Raw genomic sequence first — 26,977 nt, forward strand, 5'->3', positions numbered from 1 at the left:
CCTCTCTGGAGAAAGGAGCATCTGGTCCTTACGACAAAAAGAAGCTAAATAAATAAATAAGCACGTTGCTTGTTACAGGGCTGGGGAACTGATGCTGTTTCAGCATTTCAGCCTAAGAGCTGCATTTGAACTGGAAGAGGAAATTTAGAGTTGGGTCAGATGCCAGGAGTGGAGTCACTCTGATCTGGGGGCAAGGTGAAGCATGGACAGCCATGGCTGGGTCCAGCACAGGGTTCCCACCAGAACATGATTTCCCCCAAAGAGCTCCCAGGACAAGGCAGGAGAGACAGCTGCTGCCAGCAAGTTGGGATGTAATGCCAGGCACAGCTCCATGGGAAGAGCTTGCACTGGCTGTGGGCTGGTGACCAACAGCAGGGGCCAGGCACACGCTGTGTCCTCAGAGAACAAGGAGGAACACTGCACTGAGGGGACCTTGGGAGCTTTTCTGTCACCACTGGGACATCCTTGCATCACCCCATCCAGCAAATTAACAATTAACCCCACTGACCTCCAACATGAAGGGCAGCTCTTCTCTGGTGAGTTTGGAAAGACAACCACAGGGAGACTACAACTGAGACCTCAGCAAGCAAGGGTGCACCAAAACTCCCACCCCACCCTTCTCACACTGACAAGGGAGTGCAGCTCAGTCTACAAGGCAACTGTTGCTGCAATCCTCCCTGCCTCTCCCAAAAAGTACTTTGGGCACCAAAGGATATTTCGGATCTCAGTGGTGCTGGAGCAGCTAGTAATCCAACAAGTTCTTACTCTTCTCTCCTCCTCACTCAGCAATTATCCCTTATTCCCCAGTCCTCTCCCTGCAGAGCAAAAACAACAGTAATTGTATCCCCCTGGCATCACCTCATTGCATCATCTGAACAGCAAGAGTTCCCAGCATCAGTGAAGACTTTGCCCATCACAGAGACTTGCTCTTGCACACCCATTACTTTCCTGAAGGTAAAATAAAAGCCTTTCCTTTCTTTCCCTATGGTCCAGGAATAATTTATACAGTTTTGATTAATAGGTTTAAGGCTTCCAGGCAAGACATCCATCAAATCCAAGATTCCAAGAAATCAAGCAAAGGGAAAGACTCAATCCCAAAAACACAACCCAGGCAGACCCAATCCCAAAACCACAGCCTTGAAGGGTAACGGGACTATGTCATGAAGTTTTGTGAGGAAGATGAGGAGGAAGCAGGGGAGGCAGAACCTGTGATGGCGGGTGTCGCGGACAGCGCGGTCACTGGGGATCCTCTCGCTCTCCCGCTGGTTAAAGGCATGGAGCCGGTAGGGATCCTCGCCGCCCTTCCACCTCCGGGCACTCAGGTACCTCCGCTCTTCAAACTGATCCCACAGGTCGTCCCAGTCCACGTCCGATTCCTGCGCGCACAAAGTCAGCGCCGTTAGAGAGAGCAGAGACCGCAGGATGCCTGACCTGCTCCACAGGTCCTCCCCAGCCCTGCCACAGGTCAGTCAGCCCTGCAACATGGGCAAGCATTGAGAGAGCAAGGTAACAAGGAGTCTTGTAAGATCTTCGGGGTTTATTTTTTGTCCCTGGGTCCTGAAACACCACGTCAAAGACATCCTGCCAAGTTGAATTACTGTGACTAATTCAAAATTGAATTCAGCTCTCTGGTGGATCCCCCATCACAAATGACACAGTTTTGAGAAACATAAAAGCACAAACGTTTTGCAAGGGTTTTAACTTCTCTCCAGCCAAACAACAAAGGTATTTTACATCACATGACCCATTGCCCCCATAACCCTATACCCTTTCATGCAGGAAAGGAGGAATCCCACATTTCCACAGCCACATCCTAGCCCCAGGGCCAGCTCCAGCTACAGGACCCTGGAAGGAGGGGGCCATCATGCCCCCAGTCCAATTTCAGCCCACCTCTGCCACCACAAGTCTCCCACTGAGGACTTCAGCCCTACTGCAGGGAGAAGAGCAGGGAAGCACATGCCTGTGCGGTCCCCCCACTCCGGAAGGATGGAGGAGCTGCATTTTGGGGTTACCCAGCAGCTCCAACAACCTTCAGGGGGCTTAAGCGTCTCTTGGTGGCTCAGTGCTGTCAGGGTTTAAGCATCCCTCAGCAGCAGGTGCTGTCAGGGGCTTTCAGCATCCTTTGGCAGTGTCTGAGGCAACCAGCACAAAACAGCGCCGATAAGATCTCATCGCTACAGCAGCACAACCTCTTTGATCTCAGCCTACCTGTAACACCGAGAGATGCAAACATTTACAGACATCTCAGCCCTAAAGAAAATTGTGATCTTATCCAATAATTGATCTTTTCTTCTGCTTTTCTTTTTTTTCCCCCTCCTCAGTTCACACCATCTCAAAGCCGATTTCGCCTGCTAATAGCGCAAAATGAAGCTTTTGAAAAGGGCGATTTTTATCCCGTAATTGATTTTACTCGCATCTAGCAGTGCATTTTCTGTAGTCACAGGATGGGGAGGAGGGAGCACTGCCTCCTGCCAGTGAACCATCACAGGACCAAGCCAGGCAACTCCAGCCACAGGATGCCCCACATCACCTGGGTGATATGAGCACTCCCAAAGAACCAACAAATTCCAGGGATGCAGGGGCTTCCTGCATTATACAAATACAGGGTCATATTCATCCTCCCCTGGTGTGGCCCCATGGCCTTGTCAGGACCTCCTCCAGCACTTACCCCAGTGTAAGAAGATCAGAAGAAACCCCTGAGCCACCAGGCATACTGAGAGAAAGTTATTCAGGACTGGAAAAAAGTTATTCAAGGCTGAGAGAAAGTTATGAAACCAGTAAGGTCCCTGCAGGAGTTTTACGAGGAGGACGCACATAAGCTGCCCGCGGACTTTTGGGAGGGCTGACGTGCACAGGGTGATAAATGCTGTTTATGCTTTTTTTTTCCAAGGCATCTTGCAAAACATGATTTAGCACCGCAGTAAAAGATCAGGGAAAAGTGAGGAGATTGCATCGCAGAGCCACCGACAGCCTGATGTTTATAAGATTTCACGATGACCCCGGGAGGCCTGGCACTGCTAAAACAACTGCCGGAGCTGCAGTCCCTAAATTTTAATGCTGTGAAGAAAAATAAAAGTTGGTTTTATCAAACTTAATAAGAAGAGAAATGGCTTTCAAAAGCAGCCACACAGCACTTAAGGCTGCAAGATGTGTGTGTATATACATATATATATGTGTATATATATATGTTGCTTTAGTTTTTTTAATGTCAGTTAAACCCAATAGCCTTGGATCAGCTAGAAGAGTGTAGCTGGGCAAGAATTCAATGGCTCAGGTAGGAGAGCTGGTGGATTCCCTCAAGAAAACTGGAGCTTCTGCACCTGCTGCAAGGGCAGTGAGGCTCTGGCCAGGCAGCAGAAGCAGGGGTTTGGCATATGGCAGGGTGCTTCAGGGTCTGGGATGGCATTTTCCCAGCATCCATCTAAGCCCGCTAATGCCCTGTTATCAGGGGTGGGGTCGCAGCACTAAATGGATACATGGACAAATACTGTCCCTTACCCCATGGTATTTGCTTCTCATCCTGCTCTGGATATACCTTGCATCCAAGGGTTGCTTTCCTGGTTCACTCCACAGTGACTAATTAACACTCCTGTGAAATCTCCACCTGAAAGATACAGCCCACCTTGATTCACCCAGGCTCTCCTTCTGGGGCTGAGGAAAGCTATCAGTGGGATGGATACTAAATATTGGGTAATTAAATACACACCTCAGATCAAGAGCAACTAGATGCCAGAGATTAAAGAGTTATTTTAATCCCTATCTGGCCACAAAACAAGAACAGGGATTGGGTTCACTTTATGAGCCAGAAGAGGATACTGGGGGTTGGTCATTTGCTTTTCATCCACAACAGCCATCCAAACCTTCTGGGTATTCTTTCCATCCCAAGCCTCCCTGAAAGGACAATTGAATTTGGAGCAGGATGCTCAGACACACATGCACACCGACCTCTGCAAAAACCTACCTGCACAAAGCAGAGAAAGAAAGCATGGAAAGCTCCCAGCTGGGCAAGCAGTGGGAGGCAGGAGACCTCACCTATCTGCACACAGGGAATTGCCTGTTTCTCACCTGCGCCTGATCCGAGACAGAGAATGAGAGTTATAGCATCAGGAGAAATCCCCTTTGCTCACCCAGGAACAGCACATTGGTTACAGGTTACCAGATAAGGTCTTCATTATAATATTTCTGCTATGTATTATCACCTCTTCCTCACACCAGAATTCTGTCTTGGGAGTTATTTAACTGATGTGCAGAAATCTAAATTTAATTTATTATAATCTAACTCACTTTAGAGGCCAAATTACCCTGCACTAGAAAAGGATCAAGTCAATACTCCACTTGCCTTTCTATTTATCTTCTACAGGGCTCATCTCTCCAAGTTTCCTATTCATTTTCTCTCACGTGCTAGTAATAAATTTTCATTTTTTTTCTTCGAATTAGGTAATTTCTCTTTCAACACTGCAGTTAAATGACTGGTATTAATTATAGGAAACACAGTCAACGCTTAAAACAGTTCCAGAGACTCAATGAGTCTGAAGGAAAGAGAAGAAAAATATATCCAAGGGCTGGCTCTCTGCTCTTGGCAAACAAGTGCTCCAATACCACACTGGGGGGTCCCCTGGGTATGTGGTCATCAAGGAGGACACCCACAAAAAGACACAGACAAAACTCCTTGTGGAGAGAAGCTTCCATCTCACACCAGCACCCAGCCACGAGCAGCCTCACCATAGCTTTCTCCGCTATTTCAGGAAAGCACTCCCCCAAAAAATGACCCACTAAAGGTACCTCATCCAAAACCACCCATCACCCTCGTTGGCTTAGGGCACACAGCCCAGAGCAAGCACAGAGGCAGCTTTTCACTGTAACTGTACATTAAAGACTAAAAGCCTCTCAGTGCAAAGATGTAATTCGTCATCTGCCTCTTAAATCACAGCTCAGAAACAAAATAAAACAAAAAAAAAGAAAGAAAGAAGGGGAAAAAATAATATTTAAGAAAAAAAGGAGCGGTGCTGCGGGGGGAAAATGGGTCATTAGCAGTAAAACTACAATTTTCTGGCAACTGCTAATGCTTTGTTTATGTGGATTTCTGCGAATATGACATTTTAATGGCATAATAATTGTGTGATTACAGTACAGCAGGGATCGCTGGAGCGGGAAGGAGGAACAAGCAGCTCAGCTGGCTGCTGCTGCAGGCCTGTGGTGTCCCCACAGGATGCTCTGCTCCGGCAGGCACATCAGCCCCCAGCAGCCCCCCTGGCACGGGAGGCCAGGCCAGGCTGGACACTGGGCAGGGAACAGGCACGCTGTGGCAGCACTTTGGCCAGCCAGAGGCAGCCCAGCAGGGAAAGGGCATTTCAGGTGAAAAGCCTGGCCCAAGAGGAGCCAGCAGTGGGTGGGGACGGGCAGGTCACACCGGTCCCCATGGCCAGCCTCCAGCTGCCCAGCGAGACAAGGAGTGGGCGGTGCGAGCCAAAGGCAGATTCTGACTCACTTTCTTCTTTGGTGGCACTGTTTTAAAATAGAGGACTTAAGCCTTTGCTAAAATAAAAGCCATTTTCCTTTCAGAGCTGCTGAGTTCTGCCTTTAGACCAGAGCGAATCAGACCAGTGCCATGAGCATCCCTTCAGGAGGCAGCAAATCAAGCCAGCCTGGAGGCCTGGCAGAGCTGACAGTTTTCCAGGGAACCCATTTGGAAAGCGGTTTTGCCTATGCAGGTGCAATGATGACCCCAAAGGAGCTGGCAGCAGCCAAATGTGCCTCTGCCTCGACTCCCCTCACACCCAGCTTTCCCCAGAAAATCTCATCCCTACATAATCCCTGACCAAGCACTTCCCACTGAGCCATTCCCTGGGACTCAGGCATTAAAAAATAGGAGGAGAGGGGGAAATAAAAAATTACATCAACCTAGCAAAAGCTCCAGTAAACATGTGAAAGCTCTGGAAACTCAGATGCCATACAGCACACTGCTGCTGGTCACACTCTGTCACTCCTCTGCCAGTGAGGATGTCTTTGTGCTCAGCAGGCTCAGGGGCACTGGAGGCAGAGGGCAATCTTTCAGCAGGAATTGCGACCAGGCATTATACAAATGAGATTTAGAAGTCTCACTGAAGCACGGGGCCCCTGCAAACAGGAGGTTCAATTATAGAGCTGTTGCTGGCCCGGGCGCTAATGCCATCTGAAGGGATTATAATCCTTCAAACAGGATAGGGCTCATCCCTCCTCGTCCCACTGAGCCAGCGTGTGCACTTAAGAGGGTCAGCAGCACCAGAGAGAAAAGAAGTGGGACAGCATCACACTGCCTTTGTCCTCATCCTTGAATAACCCAGATGGAGCACCGAGGTACGAGATTAGTCAAGTTTTGGTGTAGTTTCCTCTCCCCCAGAGCCAAGTACCTTGGCTTAGCCCTGGGTGAGCAGTGCTGTGCATCCCGATGGCCTCAGCTGCAGGACACAAGGGGGAGACAGACAAAGCACCACGGCCACAGTCCTTGCCCCATCCAAAGAGGATGTGGTGGTGCCAAAAGCAGGCTGTGGATCTCAGGAGAACAGGCTTTGTACTCATCCTGCATCACATCCTCCACTACATCAGGTACTGTTCAGCACCAAACCGGTACGGACCCTGGAAGTCACCTCCTTTCTCAAACTAAACAATCCCTAAGCTAATCAAGCACTTAAATACAAACTTAAGTGACTCCAGGCATTTGTGGGAGCCCACAGAGATCCCTGTTTAAATGCTTGCAGTTAAGTACTTGCTTAAGTGCATCACTGGCTCAGTGCCCCTGCTTTGTGCTGACACCAACCACACACTGGGAATGGAGGTAGCTCTGGGCCCCGGCCATGACCTGCCCTAATTAGTTTTCTGACCCATGGAGATTTTAGCTCCAGTTCATTTATATGAGGGCTGCGAAACTGCTCTTCCTCCTTCACTGGTACCTGGACACAACATTCCTCTGCACCTTTGGGGCCACTCCTCTGGGACCCCATGAGGACACACAGCAGATCCAGGATCCCACTCTGCTCCAAGGAGGACCAGCACCACCCCCGGCTTGGAGGTGATTTTTTTTGACTCTCAAGGAAAACCTTCAGATTCGAGTCTGTTCTGACCCCACTTTGCGGGATGAAAGAACAAAACAAAAGAAAAATCAAATAAAATATTAATACAGATACCTAATTAATTGCTAGAGAAGTGCAAAGCCTGTCCTGCAGCTGGGGTCCCTGGAGAAGCTTTGAGCACTCACCATTAAGCTTCTCATTGCCACTGACCCTTCCCTGCTCACTCACATCCACAGGCATTCTGCTCCATCTTCAAAGGATGGAGCATCGCCTCCTCCTCTGCTGGCTCAGCAGGGAACACGAATCCCCAAGGATCTTTCAGCAAGTGTCCCACTTTTGCACTTGGCCCTGAAGCCAAGACCACACTATCCCCACCTCTTCTGCCCTTGCTGCTCACCACCCCTCCAACATCCACGACTGTGTGGGCAGAGCCTGGATCTCTCCTGTGGTGCACACACACATTGATGCAAGCAAGGTACCTAGTACAGCAGGCAACAGGAATGACAAAGGCTGGAAAGGGTCCACAGAAGATGATGTGACCTTCAAGAACTGTAAAAAAGACTAGACCCTCACGAAGCACAGCTGCAGCTTCAGCCTGGATGGAAACATCCCCCTGGAGGCCTTGGAGAAGGCTCTTCAGCATCTTCCTCTTATCATCCCCACACTCAACTGGCATCAGCTCAGCTTGTTGGCCACTGATTCAGTGCAAGCAGCTGACCCAGGGATAAGGAATCTGGGCCACCATTAAGTCAATCACAGCTAGAACCAGAAATCTGTGTATCTTCTTGTCTGCATCTGTGGTAAACAATATACACGGTCTGAAACACTCTCCAGAGACTTAAATCTGCTGAAGTCTCCAGCCAAATATAACGGCATGAAAAGCCACTGGAGAATTACTGATGCTTTTTTCAGTAAGGGCACCAAAGCTTTAATTTTAAAATGGATGGCCAGGGCAGCCACCAAAATGGGGAATTTATTCGCAAATCAGGAGCAGGGGACTCCAAGCTGCACAGAGGGAAAGATGACAGATTCATCGCTTTGATGAAAAGCCAAATTTTGTTTCAAGGGCTTCCCTTAGGAGAAAACAAGTCAGCTCAGAGTTCACACCACACTTATCAGCAAGCAACTGCTGCACTGGCAGCAGTGCAGGTTAAAATATATCCACATCTCCCACAGGCAGCTTGGGCCAGAGCTCCATGTCCAGAGGTGTATTGACAATGCTCCTATCCACTAGCTGTAGCATCAGGCCACCATCCTGCCTCTGCAGAGGGACAGGAAATGCATGCTAGCAGCCAGCATCACACATCCCAGACAGACCCAAGGAATTCCCACGGTGACCCTCACCATCTCCAACGTATTGAAGAAACTCCTGCCTCTCCCTGATGATGGAAAGGAATGCAGGATTCAGGCCACTGACCTCTAGAAACAACATCCAGCAACAAAATGCCTTTCATTTTCACCTAGAAAGATGCTTTTTCGTCTTGGACCCCCAAAATCAGGTGTGTACATAAGAGTCTCACTGCATAAGGAACACAGGCTTTAACTCTTTAAAATTATAAATTAGCCCGTAGGATAGCCTGACACATGGAGACAAATCCTGTATAATTAAAAAGGAAAGGAAGCCGATTATATCCTCCTGGAGAATATTGCTGCCTGCTTCTGTTTTATTTATACGTTACAGGGTATAATGAGCTGAATATTTAGGAGGTCAGCACAAACCAAGCTGCTGACTGGACAAAAGGGAAGACCCAGCTCTGTCTGTGCTGGGAGTCAAGCAGGATGGAGAGGATTTTTGGTCATTTCCTCCTCCCCCTGCCTGCAGTTCTCCTGGGATGCTGCAGGACTGCTCTGTTCAACTGCTTGTGCTTGGGCTGCATCAGTCTTCCCAAGTCACTGTCAAAAAATAGTCTTCTGGGTTTTCCCACAGCCCCCAGGAAAGGATGAGCAATGCCAGTCCAAGTCCACTGGCACTTGTGAACACTTCTAATAGGTTTACAAATGGTAACTCTGGATGGAAATCCAGACCAAATAGGTGTTAAGAGTCTGTAATAGTCTCTGTTTCCACTGAGATTTTTTTTTTCAAGATTTCAGGTTTAAAAAAATCAAAGTGGAAAAACCTCTGGACTTGCAGCAGCCCCACAATGAGTTGAGCACCAATTCCCAACCCAACTCCCCTGAACTGACGGAAACAGTGCCCCACCTATGCCACTCCCATCAACAGTAGGGTACCCACAGCTCCACAGGGCTCTCTCCATCATCCTCCACCTGCTAACTCCCAAAAGTGCCTTTGCTCCCTTCCACAGGGGATCCCCTCAGCAGCCCTCTCTGGGCTCACCAGGGTGCTGGGAGGTGCCAAAGAGCATCTCTGGGGCCATGGTGCTGCACTAACTGGTGCACCACGGGCAGCCCCTCTGCAGCCCACTGCCAGCACTGAGTGCCATCCTCTGCTGGCTGCACGGCCAGTGCAAGAGCTGCTCTCCAAAGGCCATCAGCAATTACAAAGGGCACTAACTGGGAAAGACATGAAGGCAACACCCCATGTGTCTCCTCACCACACCAGCTAGGCTCAGCTTATTCCCAGGATCACTGGAGGTCAAATATACTGAGAAGAACCCAGAGCCATGGAGGGTAAATAAAGAGGCAAAAGGGAGCTCCTACATGGACAGACGGTGTTTTGTTTTCCTTCTGTGCCTTTCAGGACAGACATGAGCTGCTTCCCAGCCATGAAGGTCGAACCAGCCTTCCCAGGCTTCAGCAGGAGCAGCAGATGATTTAGTACTTAGGAGCCCATAGCTGTACTCAGCCTCCAGCTGAGCTTTGCTCCTCCTCCTGCATAAAAGCCAAAACTCCTACCAAACCACAGAGCTTGAGCATCAAGCTCAGAGGTCAGGGAAGGTCCTCCCCTTCCCCGTGGAGCTGTGGATCCCACGTGCCAGAGGACAGCCCAGGATGGGGGGCATCAGGGGAAAGGGAAGGGCAAAGCGGAACAGGGAAGGAAGAATAAAGGAGCCAGCCAGCCAGATCCCTGCTCTGAACGTCCTGCTTTGAACCCAGCCCTTTAAAAATCAGGAGGTTAATCCGAACCACTCCTCCCAAGAAGGAAGGGATCGTGCTGTTAATATAGTCAGCATCCTCGACCCAACATGGCCTTTTCACAGCAGCAAAGCCAGGGGTAATCCATCTGGTAATTGCTTCCATGAGGATCTTTACACAGCTTTAGAAACTAATGCTACTATCCTTCCCCAAGCAGCCACCCTTCCCAGGCAGGCAGCAATGAGGGTTGACAATAACAGCAGCATATTAATGTGAAGTGTCTCCCAGGGAGGGAAAGGTTATAAAAAACACATACATTAGAAAAACAGATATTAAAAGAAAATAAAATAATTACAAACACACAGGGCAGTTCCATGCATGGCTTTAGCTGCCTTCAGGAAGCCATAAACTCACCTTTTTCCCTCTCTCCATCAGCCAACTGCTTTGGGGAGCAGGGATGCACCAAGATAGCACCAAGGCACAACCTGCTCCAAGGGAGGAGATCAGCAAGGACAAGAAATACTGTGAGTCAAGACTCCCCACTACTGCACTTGATTTCTCCTTCTGGAAAAGCCTTGGACTCCCTCCAGCCATGCCTCAGCTTCTCTGCTCCTACAATTAACTCCCAAGACTCCTGCTGGGTGGGAGCATTACCTATGCTGAGCAGCTCCAGTACAAGGGGCCTTTTTTCCCTTTTCCCATCTCTCAATCTCAGCGAAGTGGGAAGAGCAGAGGAAAACCCTTACTGGTGACTAACCAAAATGCCCCAAGCCCTCTCAGAGAGCCTTCCTTCCACTGTGCAGTGATGTCCTGCAGCCCAGTCCAGCCCAAACCACACCAAGCAGCTATCCTGGTAGCAGTGGAGCTACTATCCACTGGTCAGAGAGCAATTTGCCCAACAGATTCAAAAGCATGTCCAGGAAACATGAGCTGCCCTAGCCCACATGATGCAGGAGGAGGCAGGATGCAGGGACACATTCTCTGCAGCTGGCAGGGGCAGCACAGGCTGTGGGGTACCAACCCATGGGGAAAACTCTCAGTGCTCAGCTGGAGCTCTGGACCTGCCAATGCCTGCCTGTCAGACACCATTCCCCCGTCAAAAAGCACTGGTGACCCATGTCCTCATCTCAACACACACATTTTGCAGAGGCAGGTGTTTCTGTAGCCCAGAGCTGGTTCTCAACACACGGGCACAGGGAGATGAAGCTCAGGTCACAGCAACGATGCTCCAGGGTGTGTGTGTACTCCTCAGATGCACCAGCCCATCCTCCCCTCAACTCCCCTCAAGGAAAAATTAGATCTAAAACATTTGTGACAGCAAGAACGGATCTAAACCTTTGATCCTTAGGTACCTGCTGCTGGAGTGTCTGCAAGATCCTGAGCCTGGGCACACCATGACTGACAGCACCGGAGACACAGCAGCATAATTTAGAGCATTTGTGTCAGGCCAGCCTTCCCCTATCTCAGCTCAGTAATAGAAATAAAAAAAAATCAGTTCTGGCTAGTGAGAAATGAGTAGCAAGGTATGGCAAGTTTGAAAATAATAAGGCCTGTTGGGGAAGGACTGTGAGTCCTGGCCAGCCAAGAGCACAGGCGCTGCGGGAGCCTCAAGGAAGTGCTGTGCCTTGGCATGATGTGGGCTTGGCTGGGGATGGGGGAAAACAGAAGCAGGACATGGCTGGTGTGGCCTGGCCAGGCAGATCTCCAGGCTCTGGCCATCCTCCAGCAGCACAGCCCTGCTGCTCACATGGGAAAACCCTGGGCAGAGCCACGTCTGGGCACAGGAGCAACACAGACATCATAAACCAAACCCATGCTAAGTCTCCTGATGCAGCAAACTCAAAATATCCCCCAAGATCATGGGGATCTGGATGGAAACCAGCAACCAGAACTGAGCTTTGTTGTTATTATCATTAAAAAAAATCTGCATTTGGCACTGATTGTCTCTCACACATACAAACATACATTTCACTGCAATAAGGAAAACAGCATTTTTTGAGTCCTTAGTCATGAAAACATAGTATGGAAGTCTTGATGGGCAGCTCCTGTTTGGGCTTGGTAGATGTCTGATGCAGGAAGAGGTTTTCTCTTCCTGCACCCAGGCAGTGCAGCTCATGGCATGCTCCTGCTCAGCTCCACAATTCCACATACTGGAGGCAGCAAGCCTTGCCACATATCTCAATGTCTCAAACCCCCAAACCTCATCCCTGTCCACGCAGACATAAGGCACTCCTGCAGATGACATTTTGTCACAAGATGCTTGTGGGCAAGCAGAGCAAGCATGATACAAGCCAGCAGCAAAGCTCAAATCCATGCAGAAATTAGCTGCCCTGAATCTGCTGGCTCTTGATGCTTTGGTAGCTTTGGGCTTGGAGGTGGCAGTAGCTGTGGGCACAGCACAGCCTCACAGCACGGCTGGGGGGCAAGACAACATGTGCTCTGCTCGCTGGTGCAGGCAGCACAAGGCTTGTCCACCCAACTACCCGAAACAAGTTGATAGGCAACACCTCCAGAACCTCTGAACCCGAAGAGTCAGCACTGAAACAACCCCATGCTTGCTTCCCAGAGAGCATCCCATGCTGGATGCACGTTAGCTCCACCAGGAGCTGTGCAGTTTGTCCTGAAGGCAAAGTTCCCTGACCTCAGAGAGCCGTGGGAGGAGAGGGGAAGTTCCCACATGACACAAGAAGTGGAGAGCAGAGGCTGGACCCACTTTTAGGCAGCCACATCGCCCATCTGGGCCACATCCCACCCCACATGCTTTCGATGTCTCTTGCTCCAGCAGCAACATGCTCCCCTTGCCCACAGAGCTGCATTAAGGATTAGGTGGGATCAGACATGGGATAATACAAATGAGGTCGTGTTTGCTGCTGGAAGTAGCTGCAAGGCAATGAGGAGCCAGTCTTTCCAGCCACAGGGAAATGAGATATTGTCAAACTCTGGCCAGGCAGGCAAGGAAAGGAGGGATATGGCTGAGACCAGGCTAATGCAGCTTTTCTGCCCACAGGGTTTGGCTATACAGTGCCTGATGGGCCACAGCTACAGGGGAAGGGAGTCTCCTTGCTGAGGAGCCATGTCTCCAGCTGGGCTTCCTGGTGGAAACCAGGGGAGCGGAAACTGCAAAGGAGGCTCCTGCTACTGGAGGGAAGTGTCTCACACCACCCCTGCCTGGCCTGTGTAACAGAGATGAAAGACAACCTTCTGCTGTCTGGATGGTCCCAAAAGCACAAGACAAGCCCAAACTGGTGATGCTGCTTCCCTTAATGTTAGGTGTCCGCTGGCTTGTTCTCTCTCATAGATCTTTTTCTATCCCTACCTTCTCCTACACACCCCAGCAGCTCTTCTCTTCCAGCTCCAGGAAAGCCTCTATACCCCCTCACTCCCCCAACCCCTGGCACCAATCACAGTGTACCTTCAAAAGTAAGGGAGAACATGCCTGTGGATGCATTCAGGCCTTAAGAGGCATGCTGGAGCAAGCAAAAGCCACACCACCTCAGAGAAGAGCAGAAACTATGGGGATAGAGAAGATGTGCCAAGGACCTTTCCTGAAGACACAGCAGCCAGCGCAGAGGTCCCATCAGCTGTGTATGAGGCACTGAGCATCTCAACCATCACTGGTCCTGACGGCTATAAAAAACCCCACCTGACTGCTTTTATATTTGATTTACTGTTGTAAAAGCACCTTCGGAGCACAAGCTCCAGCTGAGCGCTTTCATATTCTTTATACCCTCACTAGAGCCTGGAGGAGCAAAAACCCTCACAACATGTGAAAAGCTCTGGACACAGCAGTGCAAGCTCCCAGCTCTGAGCTGGATGAGCTGCCCTGGCTCATGCACAGCCCCAGAAAAAGGCAGGGACACAGAGCCCCAGCAGCAACCTGCCACTGCCCCAGCAAGGCTGCACACAGATGGTGACAGGACTGGTCCCTCTGCAGCCAGCAGCATATGCTGCTGCTGCTGCTGCCCACATCAACGCAGATGCCTGGAGAGATGCACCAGAAATAACTGGTTACACAAGCCAAGACTTTTCATCTATGCAGTCAAAGAGAGTTTTAATCCCGAACTACTGGGTACAGCGAGCATCTGAATGCATCCCCCTTTTTCTGCAGCAAAAGGAACATCTCAAGGGCAATGAAACGGACCTGAAAAAAGTGTTGAGACAAAAAAGGGACAGCGGGAGGTACTAGTGGCTACAGACACAGCCAGGCTGGTGAACATCTGTATGGCAGAGAGTTTCTGCTCCTGGTCTGCCAGCGACCTTTATGTCTGCTTTAACACGGGGCAATAATGCTCACTTAAGAGTCTCATGCTGAATTAATCATTGCAAAGTGCTCTATGGTTCAGCCAGGAGAGATAGGAAGGCAGCGCTAAGCACAGTCATAGCTGTACTCAGCAAGACTAATGGTCTGTGCTGTGCTCTGGCCTTGGGAAGCACTGCCTACAGCTCCTGAGCAGGATGCACAGCAGCCCCAGCAAGGATGCAGCCTCCTCCCTGTCCAAAATGGGCACCAGAAACATCTGGCACAGGCAGGGAGTTTGTCCCAGCCAGCTGGACCCAGCTGTACCATCCAGCTCTAAAACTGCTGAGCTGAGGAACATGGTGTTCAGAGGAGGAGGTGAAAAGGAAGATTTTCATATTTGACACCTGCCCAGACCTTTTTCCCCATGCATCTTGTCCAGTCACTACTGAAGCCAGCCAGGCTTTCAGCACCCAGAAGATGTTGTTCCAGGGGGCTCCACAAGCAGCTTGCATCCAAGCACACTGAACCTGCCCCTGCCAGACTTCTTTGACGATCCAGATTTTGTCCAGAAAGCAACAGGAGCTATTTCCTATCTACCATTTGTCTACCATTAATGACTTTCCACATCTCCAGCACAAACCCCCTCATCCATCCCAGGCTAAGCAGAGATGGACTTCTTGCAGAGAAGCATCATCTTGTGTCCCTCCTCTGCATCATTTCCACCTCTCCATGATGGCAGGGAGCAAAAAGCAGGAAAGCCTTATTATTCTAAAATACGAATCCGGGCTGCTAAAAGGGATCTTGGTACACCAGGACAAGATGGCTTTCCCCCCCACAGGGCATTTGGCAGGGGCTCTGCTATTTCACATGTCACAGCTGAGCTCCAGCAGGCTCGCTGTGGCTTATCCCTCACTCCTGCCCAGCTCCAGTAATGCCAAACAGGAATGGGCAGCCAGCACTATGGGAGCAGAGCTCAGCTGCCAGCACCAGGCTAAGCCCACCAGCCCTTTATTTCCCGAGGCACGAGTGGTGAAGGCAAGGAATAAAATTAAAATTCTTCTTTGTGTTTTGAGTTAACATTTTATCCATACTCGAAGCAACAGGGAAAACACATGGGAAATGTGAAGCTAGTAACCAGCCCATCTCAGTAGTGGGAGAAGCCAGAAGAAACACTAGGGCATCTAGGGCAAATTCTGAGAGGCTCATTTTAAAATGTTCCCTCCGCCAACACAGATAAATATTTGAGGGAAAAAAAAAAAAAGAAAATTCAGTTGACTCACGGAGAGCAAGCATGTTAAATATAGAAAATAAATAATTAAAGGGCAAAAGAAATGGGATTTTAGCCCTTCTTTGAACATAACTTTCATTACAGCCTTACACAGGGAGCTACCACCAAGCTGCTTTTCACCATCAGAGTGGGTGAAGGAAACAGCACAGTGAGCTTTTGCCATGCTTCCAGGCCACATTCCCAGGCTTCCCACTAGAAACAGAGCAGTGAGGGGAGTGCAGGGTGTGCTGCTCTGCGCCCCCAGGGCACAGCACAGCTTCACCCAGGCCTCCCCATCCTTTCTCCATGCCCTGATGAGGCAGCCAAAGTGTGGAACAGTGACTGCTTTGCCCACAGAGACCCTGAAATTCCCCATGGGATGTAAACCCACTGGGAATGTGTTATAAGCTGTTAGCACAGATGCTGGGCTATGCCAGAGCTGTATGTGGCAGCTCTTTGGGTACAGTCCAATTCAAGCTCAAAACAACAAAATAAAATTTAAAAATCCAGCTCCAGCTCATCTCAGAAGCCTTGGGACAGGACAAAATTTAGCCTACAGATGTTACAGCCAAATCCTATTATTGCCAGGAGCCCAGCCCTGCAATTTAAAGGTGCCCTGGCACAAACCCACACCAAACATGGCTCCCAGCATCTGCTGCGCTCAGAAATTACACACGTCAAAAAGGGCAAGCTCAAAGCATCTGCAGCACTTTGGGGAGCTCAGAGCTGAGCTGGCTCACCACGAGTTTCACCAGCCCCAGGCAGAGCAGCAGAGCCCCACACTCACTCCACTGGGGGAAGCCCAAGGCTGCCCAGGGATGAAAGAGCCATGTGCTCTTCCAACCTTAGAAACCATTCCCACCACTGAGGCAGAAAAACACTCATGGCAAGGCTGTGCTGGCCATGGGCAGGGGAACAGCAGGGATTGCTTCCACAGCCTGCAAGATACAGTGGACAAAGGATGTGAGCAGCAGCCTAACAGCCAGGGAGGACAAGCTCAGGGTCAGGTCTTTTATCAACATCCCTCTCTTCTGATCCTCAAAAAGGTTCTTTTCTCTTTCCGAAGTGACATTCTCCGAGTCTCCACTGCAACAACAGCGTCAACGCAGGGGTGACCTGGTCAGCCCACAGAGGTAAAACAGGAGAAACAACTCTGAAACACAATTTTGTGTCTGTGATCAGGTGGCTGGAAACCAGCAGCATCAACTCCCTAAATAGCACATGGCATCTGAGGCTGCACTGCTGATCTTGGCAACAACCCCTTCCCTCTCAGCTACAGAAAACCTATATATAGGAAAATATACATATGGATATAGACATATATGACTTTCACATTACTTTGCTGTTTCTAAACCATCCGGATAAGACATCACAGATCTGCTTTCCCCAAGCAGGAGACTGGCATGCCCATGGCTAAGCAATGTCCCCCAACCTGCTGTGCAAGTCTCAAAGTGTCAGCCTGCTGCTTTTCCTGCCTCACTTCAATGTGTGTGACTCAGTTTTGGTTTTAATTGTGAAGTTCCCACATTTTGCAAACCAAATGCAGCTGGAATTGAAATCAAAATGTAAAACCACCCACCAAAACAAAAATCAAAGCATCACACTGCCAAAAATCGAGTGGGATGCACAAAGTAGGGAGCTTAAACAGGGAGGGGGGGAAATGGAAATTATACTAATAGCATGTTTTCATTTGTAATAATCTGAGAGCTTGGTAATGACACTGGAAGGTGAGCTACCCTTGGCCCAAAGAGAGGTGGCTGTTTATGAAACCATCTGGCTGTCAGCAGCTCAAACATCACGTGAAGGAAGAGTGTAAAATGGGCAGGTAGAGCCGGGCTGTCAGCAGCCCTCTGGGCTGGGAGAGGATGCTTTGCCCTCTACCTGACAGAGGGGGAGGAGAAAAAAAATAAAATCTAGAAATTGCCTGCATTATGGGGAAGAGTAGTAGTCTGTGGTTCATGGGTTTGGATTTGTTTTTCATTGTATCTAACTTGTTTATTTAGGAGGAGCTTTATAAATCATTCTTTTCTCAAAAGCCAGCACCAAGGAACAGCTCCAGGAGAGTATTCCTCTGCTTTTAAGAAAGCATTGCACAAAAATGATCAGATCTATTCAATGGTCTGCTGAAACAGTGTAATGTCAGCCTCTTACGTTATCCTGGCTCCTAGTGATTTTACTAAGCAAAGAGCTGGAAGAGATCGACTTGGCATTGCTGGCCTCTGCCATTACATTCTGCTCAGACACAAGCAGTGTAGCTGAACAGCAACAGGTAGGATGATATTTAATGCCCACCTCTATATCTTGACATTGTCTGGTTTGAAATAGAGTCCTCATGCCATTTACTGGCAGTGAAACTAATAGGATTCTGTAAAAATCAATCCATAAATGCACAGACGCTAAAATGAATGGTTTCCTTTCTGTTCCATTTACGGGAGGGCTCTTTTATGGATATCTATATGCCAGCGTAAAAATTGCAGGAACAACTTTCTAAGTCTTCATTAAATTCAAGAGGACTTTTGTAGAGAAGATTGCTTTAAAAGAAACTGCTATTTCCCATGGCAGCTCGTTATTACCCACAAACCCAAAAGAGCTAAGCTGGCCTCAAAGAGCTGCCCCAGCTGCACCACATTCCTGATGAGCACACAGGAGCTGCAGGAGGAAAACCAAGGTCAGGTTAGGATGGGACACCAACCCCCTGCCCAACACAGGTGCTATTGAACTGAAGTGCCACCTTCACCCACATCCTGAGCACTGCCCAGCAATGCCAAACCCTCTGCCAGGGTCTGCCCTGCCAGCACGGGGACTGCTGCCAGCCGAGGGTTTTCAGAAGGGAGAAATAAATTCATAAACTAAACCTGTGTACTTTTGAGCTGGTCAAAGTTAATGCTTCTTGATAGCATGTTTAATGAACGTGAAGGAAACAATGAGATGTATTACTTCCTTGCCCCACCCACCATGTTAAATGTCAGCGGGTGGGTTTGGGGGATTTAGGAGCTGTTTTTTTCTGGAGGAAGCACAAAAACTGCATGATCTGTTTGTCACTCCTGAAGACAGCAGTTATCAGAGCAGTCTGCAAACAGAGAGATTATTCAGGTTTCTGCCTCCACATATTTCTTCCATGACCACTTTCCTGGAAACCTCACAGTAATTCCCATCCCAGAAGCCAGCTAGGGATGCTGAGCAAACCCCTGCACTGCTCTGCATTCCCTCCTCACCTTCCAGGGGTGCAAGTTCCAGGGTTAGGTCCCACCTTGAGGTCCCCAGCCCCACTGCTGCAGGCAGGGATGTTTCCACACAGCTTCCCCTGGCATGTGCCCTCCTGACTCTGCACCACTCAGACAAAAAGGCTCTGCCAGCTCCAAGGGCTGAGAAAACATGGGTGGATAAGAGCAAGGTCAGGCATGCACAGTCCACAAAACCACAACTCCAGTGCCTCCTGATCCATAAGCTTCCTAGCTAATGGAGGAGGAGACAGGGACCCCATGGACTGGCTTCACCACTGCTGGCCAGTAACACTGACACCCTTGGTTAGTCCACTGGAATTGTCTCTGGGAAAAGCCAAAAGCCAGAAAGCTACTGGCACATCACCAGATCCTCTACCAGGGATAATTTTCCATGGGGCTTACAACTATCTCAAACATAAATTGGGATAAAGGGAAAAATGTACATCCAAGCCCTTTGTACTTCTGCAACAATCCATCTTGTCTCTGTCAACTTAACATCTGCAGAAAGATGTAGCTCTGCCGGAGGAAAAATAGCTCCTAAGTGCTCCTGGTCATGACAGATCCAGAGGCACACAGCAGAAGTTCACCACATCCTCCTGGCCAATGGCCAGGGTCACAGGATTGAATTTCATCTTACCCTCTTTCACCTCCTCCTTCAGCCACTTCAGAGGCTTTTCTTCATCTCTCCTTCCTCATATTTCACTTCCAAGGGCACGAGACAACAGCCCTGTTTCTTCTCCGCACCCAACCTCAGAAAACAAATCATTCCCAAACCATCCAACCAGATACCTTTCCTCCAACACAGGGCAGGAAGATGCAGACCTCTCTGCACTGGCAGCTACACACAACTTCCCTGGGAGTGATGCTTTTCCCCATTTTTTTTGACCTCGAGACACCATTGTGAGTCACAAGACATTTTTTCCCCTCCATCTCTTTTTCCTCCTCTTACAAAAGCAGAGGCTGAGGGTGGTCATGAAGCCATCAAATTCCCCTCTGCCAGCCATCAAGTGCTTCACACCACAAAAGCCTGGCAGCAGTGAGGTCCACAAGGAAATTACTCTAGCTCCCTGCAGACAACTTCCCATCATCCATCTTAATTTCTTCCAACCCAGGACCCATCCCAGTGAGATGCCCAAAACTCAACAGCAAACCCAAGGCAGGGGCACATTCCTGAACTAGCAGCTGGCATTATAACTTCATCAGTGCTACAAACTCTTCACTTCCCCCTTCAATTTCTGCTTTTCCCCAATCCAGACAGACAATTCTCCAATGATTTTAGCAGAATTTAGCTCATTTTTAGTTAATTTGGTGAAAATTTTGCTAAAGTTAGCTAAGTAGCTAATTTTACAAAGCATCTCCCATTAAATCTTCCCGTGCCTCAAAGTCCTTGTCTATAAAAAGAGACTCATTATCACTGATTTGTCTCTAAATGACGGAGACTTTAAATCACTGCCACACAACATCTGGTTTGTGGCCCATGGGGAGCCACCAGGCTCTGTTCAGCTGGATAACAACCCGCCACTGGAGATGCCACTGACTCAGCTCCAAACTCCCTTCTACGTCCCCAAAGCGCAGGCCAGGGCTTAGGGACACATGGGCAGCTCAGGGACCCACAAACAGCTGAAATCAGTGAAGGCTTAAGCCTTGGGGGCTCTCAGCCTTTCACCAGCAGGAAAGCGCTTTAAAACTGAAAAAAAAGGATACCCAGCTAAGGCAGAAAGCAAATGAAGGGGCTGCAACCTTAAGAGCTGCAGAGACATTCAAACAATAGTATCTCAAACCTTCCCTGCAGCTGTAGCCAGCAGGACTATAAATTGGGCTGTGATTTAGCTCCATTTGGTGCCCTCTCTCCAGCCCTGCAGCGCGGCCCACGTGGCGGATACCAGCTTCCATCCTCATCCCCATTATCCATTAGCTGCTGTCAGCAAGCCTAGGGGAAGGCAGGGTGCCAGCACAGCTCTGCATGCATGGGAACCCCCTTTTTCCTCCCCCAGCAGGTCTGCTTGCAGCACCTCAGGCCATCACTAGAACCGTGCTGCTGCGCTGAGGCGCCTTGCTCGAAGCAGATATTTCATCTCGTAGCCCATTCATTGTTGAGCACACTATTTTCTTCCCCAGTTTTTCCTTTTGTTTCTCCCCCTATTTTTCCCTCTGCTCCCCCTTGGTTCATTACATCCATCATTTATATCCACAGCACCAGCCAGCTGATTTACTGCCTCGATCAATGCAGCTCCGGCATGAAAAAGGAGACACAGAGAGCTCAACACGCAACAGGGACCCGGCTGAGGGAGCCGGCAAGGACAAGAGGGAGGAGCAGGGAACCAAACCATCCCACAAGCCAAAAGCACCAACAGCACAACTTTCTGCTCCCTCTCAGTGCAGCAAGCTTGCAAGGAGAGGGCAGTGCCAAGGGCAGAAGGACAGAGCCTGCCAGGCACTCCCGGACGACAGGAGGTTTGAGGCGAAGCACTCTAGGAACGAAGGAGACATGGGCAAGAATGCTCTTTCCCCCCTAACCAGGCCGCACAGCAACCTGCTCCATCAGGATCGACGTGGAGCACTTCTGCTAAGCACCTCGTTTGCTCTCCCTCTCCTAATGAACAGCGTGACAAGCTTAGAAATCAATGGAGGCTCGGCGAGCCCCGAGCGCAGCTCCAGCCGGCGCCCAGCCAGGCGTCCCCAGCACCTGCTCTGCCTAACTCGAAGCGACGGCGAGCGATTACCCGACAGCTCCGCTAATGGCCACGCTGTCAGGCCTGCTCACCCGCACCCTGCCGGGGCAGCCCGGGGAAACAAGGCATTTGGGGAGGTGCCAGCCTTCTCCCCGGCCGTACCTGTGTGGAAAAGTGGGGCTGCTGCAGTGCCGCTGGGAATCGGCCTTGGGACAATCCCCAGAATTTCCCTGAAGCCAAGGATGCTCGGCTCAGCACCTCTCCCAAACTACCTCCCAAGTGTCAAGGCCCCTCAGCACACAAGCTACAACAGAGCCCTTATGGCCACATGGACACTGCACGTTTTTAGGCCAAACAGGAAGCGTGGGGACACCACCAAGACGAGGCACCTGCTTGTGATGCCGGTGGCTGAGCAGGAAGGCACACAAGGAAGAGAGAACACAGCCCTGGGGGACAGAGAGGGATGCAGAGCAGACCAACAAGTGGAACAGAGTGCCAAGAATCTGCTTTTGGCTTTTTTCCCTAAAATACCTGGCATACTGAAGACTGTCTGAAGCAGCTGAGGCTGCACATGACCGATGAGGCTTTGCTGGAGAAATAGCTGCATCCTGATGCCAGACAAGGAAACACGGGAGCTGAGGCAGTGGCACAGCTTTTATGATGGGGAACAAACACTCTCCAAACCCAACACCAACAGGGAGCAGCTCCCCTGAGCACCTAGAAGAGGTTAGGATGCAACAGGGCTCTCTCACAACAACCAGCTAGTAGCTTCAGCTCCAAAAGCCTCCCCTCAGCACCATCACAGCCCCCCTGCCACTCCCTGCTCTGCTGCACCACCAAGTACATACCAGTGTATATGCACATACATATTATATTACTCAGTTTGATGCTTTTCCCCTCTCTGCCTGAAAAGAGGATGAGGAGAAGCATGCAAAGCACTGCTGCATTGTGCATGGGCTGCCCTGAGCCCTCCAGCTCCTTCCCCTCACAGTGCCCCTGCTCTGTTCTATTAACCCCTCTGCAAGGGACTCATCTCCCATCTCATTTCATGGCTCCAAACTGCTCTGCTGTGCTTTGTTTGCTTAAAAAAAACGTTGTTAAGAGACGGGGGAAAAAAAAAGTGGACAAACAGGAGGGATTTAACTCTACCTTTGCACCTCCTGGCTGGAGGGGCTTCACAGGCTTCTCACTGCGGCATTGGTGATTTAATCATCAGTGCGATGCTATTGCAAACAGCAGCAGACAGCAGAGCTGGCAGGAGTAATGCTCCTTCCAACAGCGTGAATATTAAGGGCATTTAACAGCCCTTGTAATCACACTGTGGCTCCTTGCAAGAACACAGCCAGGCAGCACAAGGGAAGGCACTGAACCATGCTGCTGGGTTATCAAACTTCCCTGTGCTCCTTACGGCGCTGAAATCAGCCCTGCTTACAGAAAAGCAAGAACTGGCTTCCCCGTATGTTCTTTCCAAGCCAAATCCCATGTGGCAAAAGCCCTTAAGCACACACTGGGATGAACTGGGTGGCTTGAGAGCCTCCTTCAGTGAAAGCCAGTCTCTCATGGAGTTCGGGTCCCTGTAACACAGAGCAAACATTAAGAGCTTGAGCAAATTAATCTCCTGTACCTGTCTGATGCACTGGGAAAGGATTACTGGGAGAGGAGAAGAAATCTTGAGCATGGCATGAGTTTAGCTGCGCCTCAGGACTAGAGATGTATCGTACTTTTTAGGTCAGGCATTAGTTTGTTCTCAAAGGAGAAATGTCCCCAGCTTTTACACTTTGAAAGTTTTTACTCCTTCATTGGATTAGTGTAATTCTGAAAAGTTCCCCATGATTTTGAGGCAGAAATGGCCAGTTATCTATGGCGTCCTACTGTAATAAAACACCTGTGAAACACATCCAGTCCTGTCCTACAGACTTGAAATACAGCTTCTGGAAATAAGGGAAAAAAGTAGAAATTCATCTGCTTTATCTCTCAGATGCAGTAATGGCTGCTGGTTCTGCCTGAAGATGGGGAGAACATCTTAAGACCCAAGTCTGCCTTCAGACAGAGAAACACTGGCTTGCCCAAAGCCACACGCACAGCTGGTGCCAATACCCAAACTGAGATAATACCAGGAGATCACCATCAAAAATTACTTGATCCCAGTTGATATTTGCATAGAGAAACTCAGAAATGTTAGGCTGTTTTGGCTGGACTAATATCTGCATTGCCAGGAGCTCCCACCTCCCAGGTTATCTCAGTGCAGCCTGTGCACCAGAGGGAAGGGAATTAGCTCCCTGGCCTTTCATTCACACCTTTAATTATTCAGCTTATATTGATATAAAATTAATTGAAGCAGAATAAGCTCTTCTCCTAAATACAGGTGCCCACACGCAGGAATCACTCAGATTAAAAGGTGCAAATTACTTTATTTAATGAGTTAATTTCCAGCTATGGCATGGGCAAATCCCCTGCACCTGCTGCACACCAGCTCTGTCCCCGTGCTACGGCTGCTGTCCCAGCCCAATGCTCTGGGTAAAAAGATGTGCAAAGCTCTGGCTACACAGCACAGATGTTCTTCACTTCTGTCAATGAAACTTCTCTTTCATTCACAGAGTCAGGATTTGGCCGTGATGATGGCAGCAGGAGCTGAGCTCCCAAGGATGCAATAAGGCACCAAGAGCAAAGAAATCCCATTTTGCAGAATATCCCTTGTGCCTGTTGGAGAAGGATGACTGCCCTCCACCTCCCCAGCAGCTGGTGCCCTCAAGTATCAACACATTCTTCCTCCTGCTCCTCACATGCTAGTAGAGCTTCTGCCTGCAAAGGCCAAATTGGAACTGACTTTCCTTTGCTGACATTGCCTTCAGAAGGGAAGGCACCCTCAGCTCGCTGAATCCCGCAGTGCCTCAGGTGAAGAACGACCTTCCCTGGCACTCAGATGCCTGCTGGAGCTCACTCTCACCTTGCAAGCTAGATTGTGTTTATATTTTATGTTTGATTTTGGAAGTGCTGTGTTTCTGGAGTACACAGGTGCATGCAGGAGAGCCCTGCTGCAGAGACAAGTCCACACCCGTGTGCAGTAACATAGATCATGTCACCAGGCAACGTAATACTTTTCTTATCATTTGATTCCCTTTCTTGCCACTTGCAAGTCTAATTTCAAATTTCAGGTATTTCACCTAGTGACCTCTGTTTTGAGATGCCATTTCTTCTGCAAGGGGCCAGGACTTCAGACTGGGCAGATGACAGTCTCTAGTGGGCTCAGAAAATTCACTTTCCCCCTGAGAATGTCAGTGAATCAGGTAAAGTAAGAAGCCTTTGCAAAGCCTAACTTTGCACAAACACCTGACACTTCCCAAGACCACAGCAGATGAAGTCTCAGCAGCTTTCAGGCTCTTTGCAAACTCAATCTTCTTATCGTTTCTAGTGCTCCTGACCAAACCCTTCACACATTATCTCTGCAGGGGGTCTCCTCCACCCAAAAATCAACTCCTCTCACATCATGGCCAGGAGACATAGCTTTCAGCAGACTGCTGGGCTGAAGGCAGATCCCCACAGGCTGCACAGGGGTTGGTCTTTATTCTCTGAAGAGACTCAAGCCAGAGATCTTCCTGCAGGACAGGAGGGCTCTTCCCAAAGTGTTTGGCAGTATCACCAGGAGCAAACCATATGCAGCCTACCATCGTACATGGTTTAACTCTGAGCTCTATACGGATATTCATGCATTTGGATCCCAGTGGCAGCAGCAGATGGCTGGGTAATGCATGTTTGAGTCTGTCTCTCTCCAAATTACACTGTATTATGGCGCCTGGAAAATGCAACAGGCATTGTGAATGCCATGACTCCTCCCTGCTTCTTCTGCATCCAGCTCTGTTCTTGTTGAAGGCAGAACCATGCTACAAAACAGTCTCCCTCCCAGCATGGCTCCCACACACCAGCTACAGAAGTCTCCCTGTTCCTTCCTGCTTTCCACCTCACTGGAAAAACCACCTGCCTACCCCAACCAGACCCTGAGTTTTGCATTTTGTCTGGGTAAGGTCAAAGTTCAAAGGGGATGCATCCCAAACATCCCCCAAGGCAGACCCCAAAGGCTATCAAAGGATATTATTCCATCCTGAAGGACCCAGAATCAACACACTGGGTAAGGCAGGTTACCTTGACCCAGATGAAAAAACTTGTCTTAAATAAAAATTAAAAAAAACAAAAAAAACCAAACAAAAAAAACCAAACAAAAAAACCCCCAGTGTTTTATAAGAAGAACTGAGCCAGCCATTGAAAGTGAGTCTGCTCACACCTGTAACTCCTCCCTCTCATCTTTTCTCCATCTCACCTAACAACAAGCAGCTAAAAATTCAACACACAAGCACAAACTCCATGCAGCCCGGGGGGGCTGCAGCCAAGGCCTGCACCACTGAACATATTCATGTCTTACTTGCAAGCCGTGTGTCTCCATAACGGGTTATGAGGTGTGGCTGTAACTGGCGGATGCCGACAGTGGTCCTTGAGGAGGAAATGGTGTGTGTCTAAATGCAGGCAAAGCTATTTGGAAAGCCAGGACAAAGCAGCCTTTCTCTCCTGGCATGGGCCAAATTACATCCTTTGGACTTACTCCTTCAGTGGTTTCAAAAGAAAAAGAATCATCCGTCTCAATTTTCCTGGCTCTGTGAATAATGTTTGGAGAATGGAGGGTGATTTCATAGCTCATTTGTTTTTGCACCGCATGAACCCTGCTCTCCTCACATCACTTTCCAATCAGGTTTATTACTCGTGTTTCCACACGAAAACCAAGAAGGGGAAGGCTAGGACCCTCAGTCTGACTTGAGACTGAGGGGGGAAAAAAAGAAGTTTAAAATAAATAAATAGATAAATAAATAAACGAGAATCTCTCTTTCCCTTGTCTTTCAGCCTGATCTGAAAATGAACCTGTTTTGCTTCTGAATCAATTCTCTTCTGGCACTGCACTTCCCGCAGTACTTATCGAGATGAGATGCAATCATTAGCTCACTTGCTCCTCCAAATAATATCACAAAGCCGGAGCTCAGGCTGCTTTGCAGTAAATCATCACTAATTTCTGCCTGTGTGAGGCAAGGCAGGGTTTGGAGGGGGACACAAGCCCTGCCCCACCCTCCCAGGGCAACAAGCCATCTGCATACCTGCTCTCTGGGAACAGTCCAGCATGTCACCTTGCCCCCCATCAAGAAGTGATGCTGGTACATCATCCCTTCCCCAAACGCCTGTCCAATGACCACCAAGGACCACCACACCTCCCACTCCCTCAGGCTTCAGGAAGGGTTCACCAAGGGGCTTCTAAAGAGCGGGACTGAGGCAAACTATTCATACTACTAATGCTGCCTCCATGAACAAAGGGGTGAAGTCCTGCTAAACCTGTCACCACTGATCATTTTCCAAAGGCACATGTTAGTGATGAGAAACCCTCCTCTTGCTCCTCCCAGCAAATCTGTACCACTGGCACCCAGAGCCCCAGCCAACCCCAGGACACCCAATGC

General features: G+C 49.4%; 1 protein-coding gene across 1 annotated transcript in view; it reads right to left on the minus strand.

The window, feature by feature from the left end:
- The window catches only part of GALNT14 (polypeptide N-acetylgalactosaminyltransferase 14), an 89,476-nt gene that overhangs the window by 54,854 nt on the left and 7,645 nt on the right, over positions 1-26,977 (minus strand). Inside the window, exon 2 of the mRNA XM_085054641.1 lies at positions 1,207-1,376. Coding sequence (XP_084910767.1) covers positions 1,207-1,376 — 170 coding nt within the window. The remainder of the gene's footprint in view (positions 1-1,206; positions 1,377-26,977) is intronic.

The sequence above is a fragment of the Lichenostomus cassidix genome, chromosome 3 (genome assembly GCF_008360975.1).
Source record: "Lichenostomus cassidix isolate B80296 chromosome 3, HeHo_3.0, whole genome shotgun sequence".
In the NCBI taxonomy this organism is placed as follows: Eukaryota; Metazoa; Chordata; class Aves; order Passeriformes; family Meliphagidae; genus Lichenostomus; species Lichenostomus cassidix.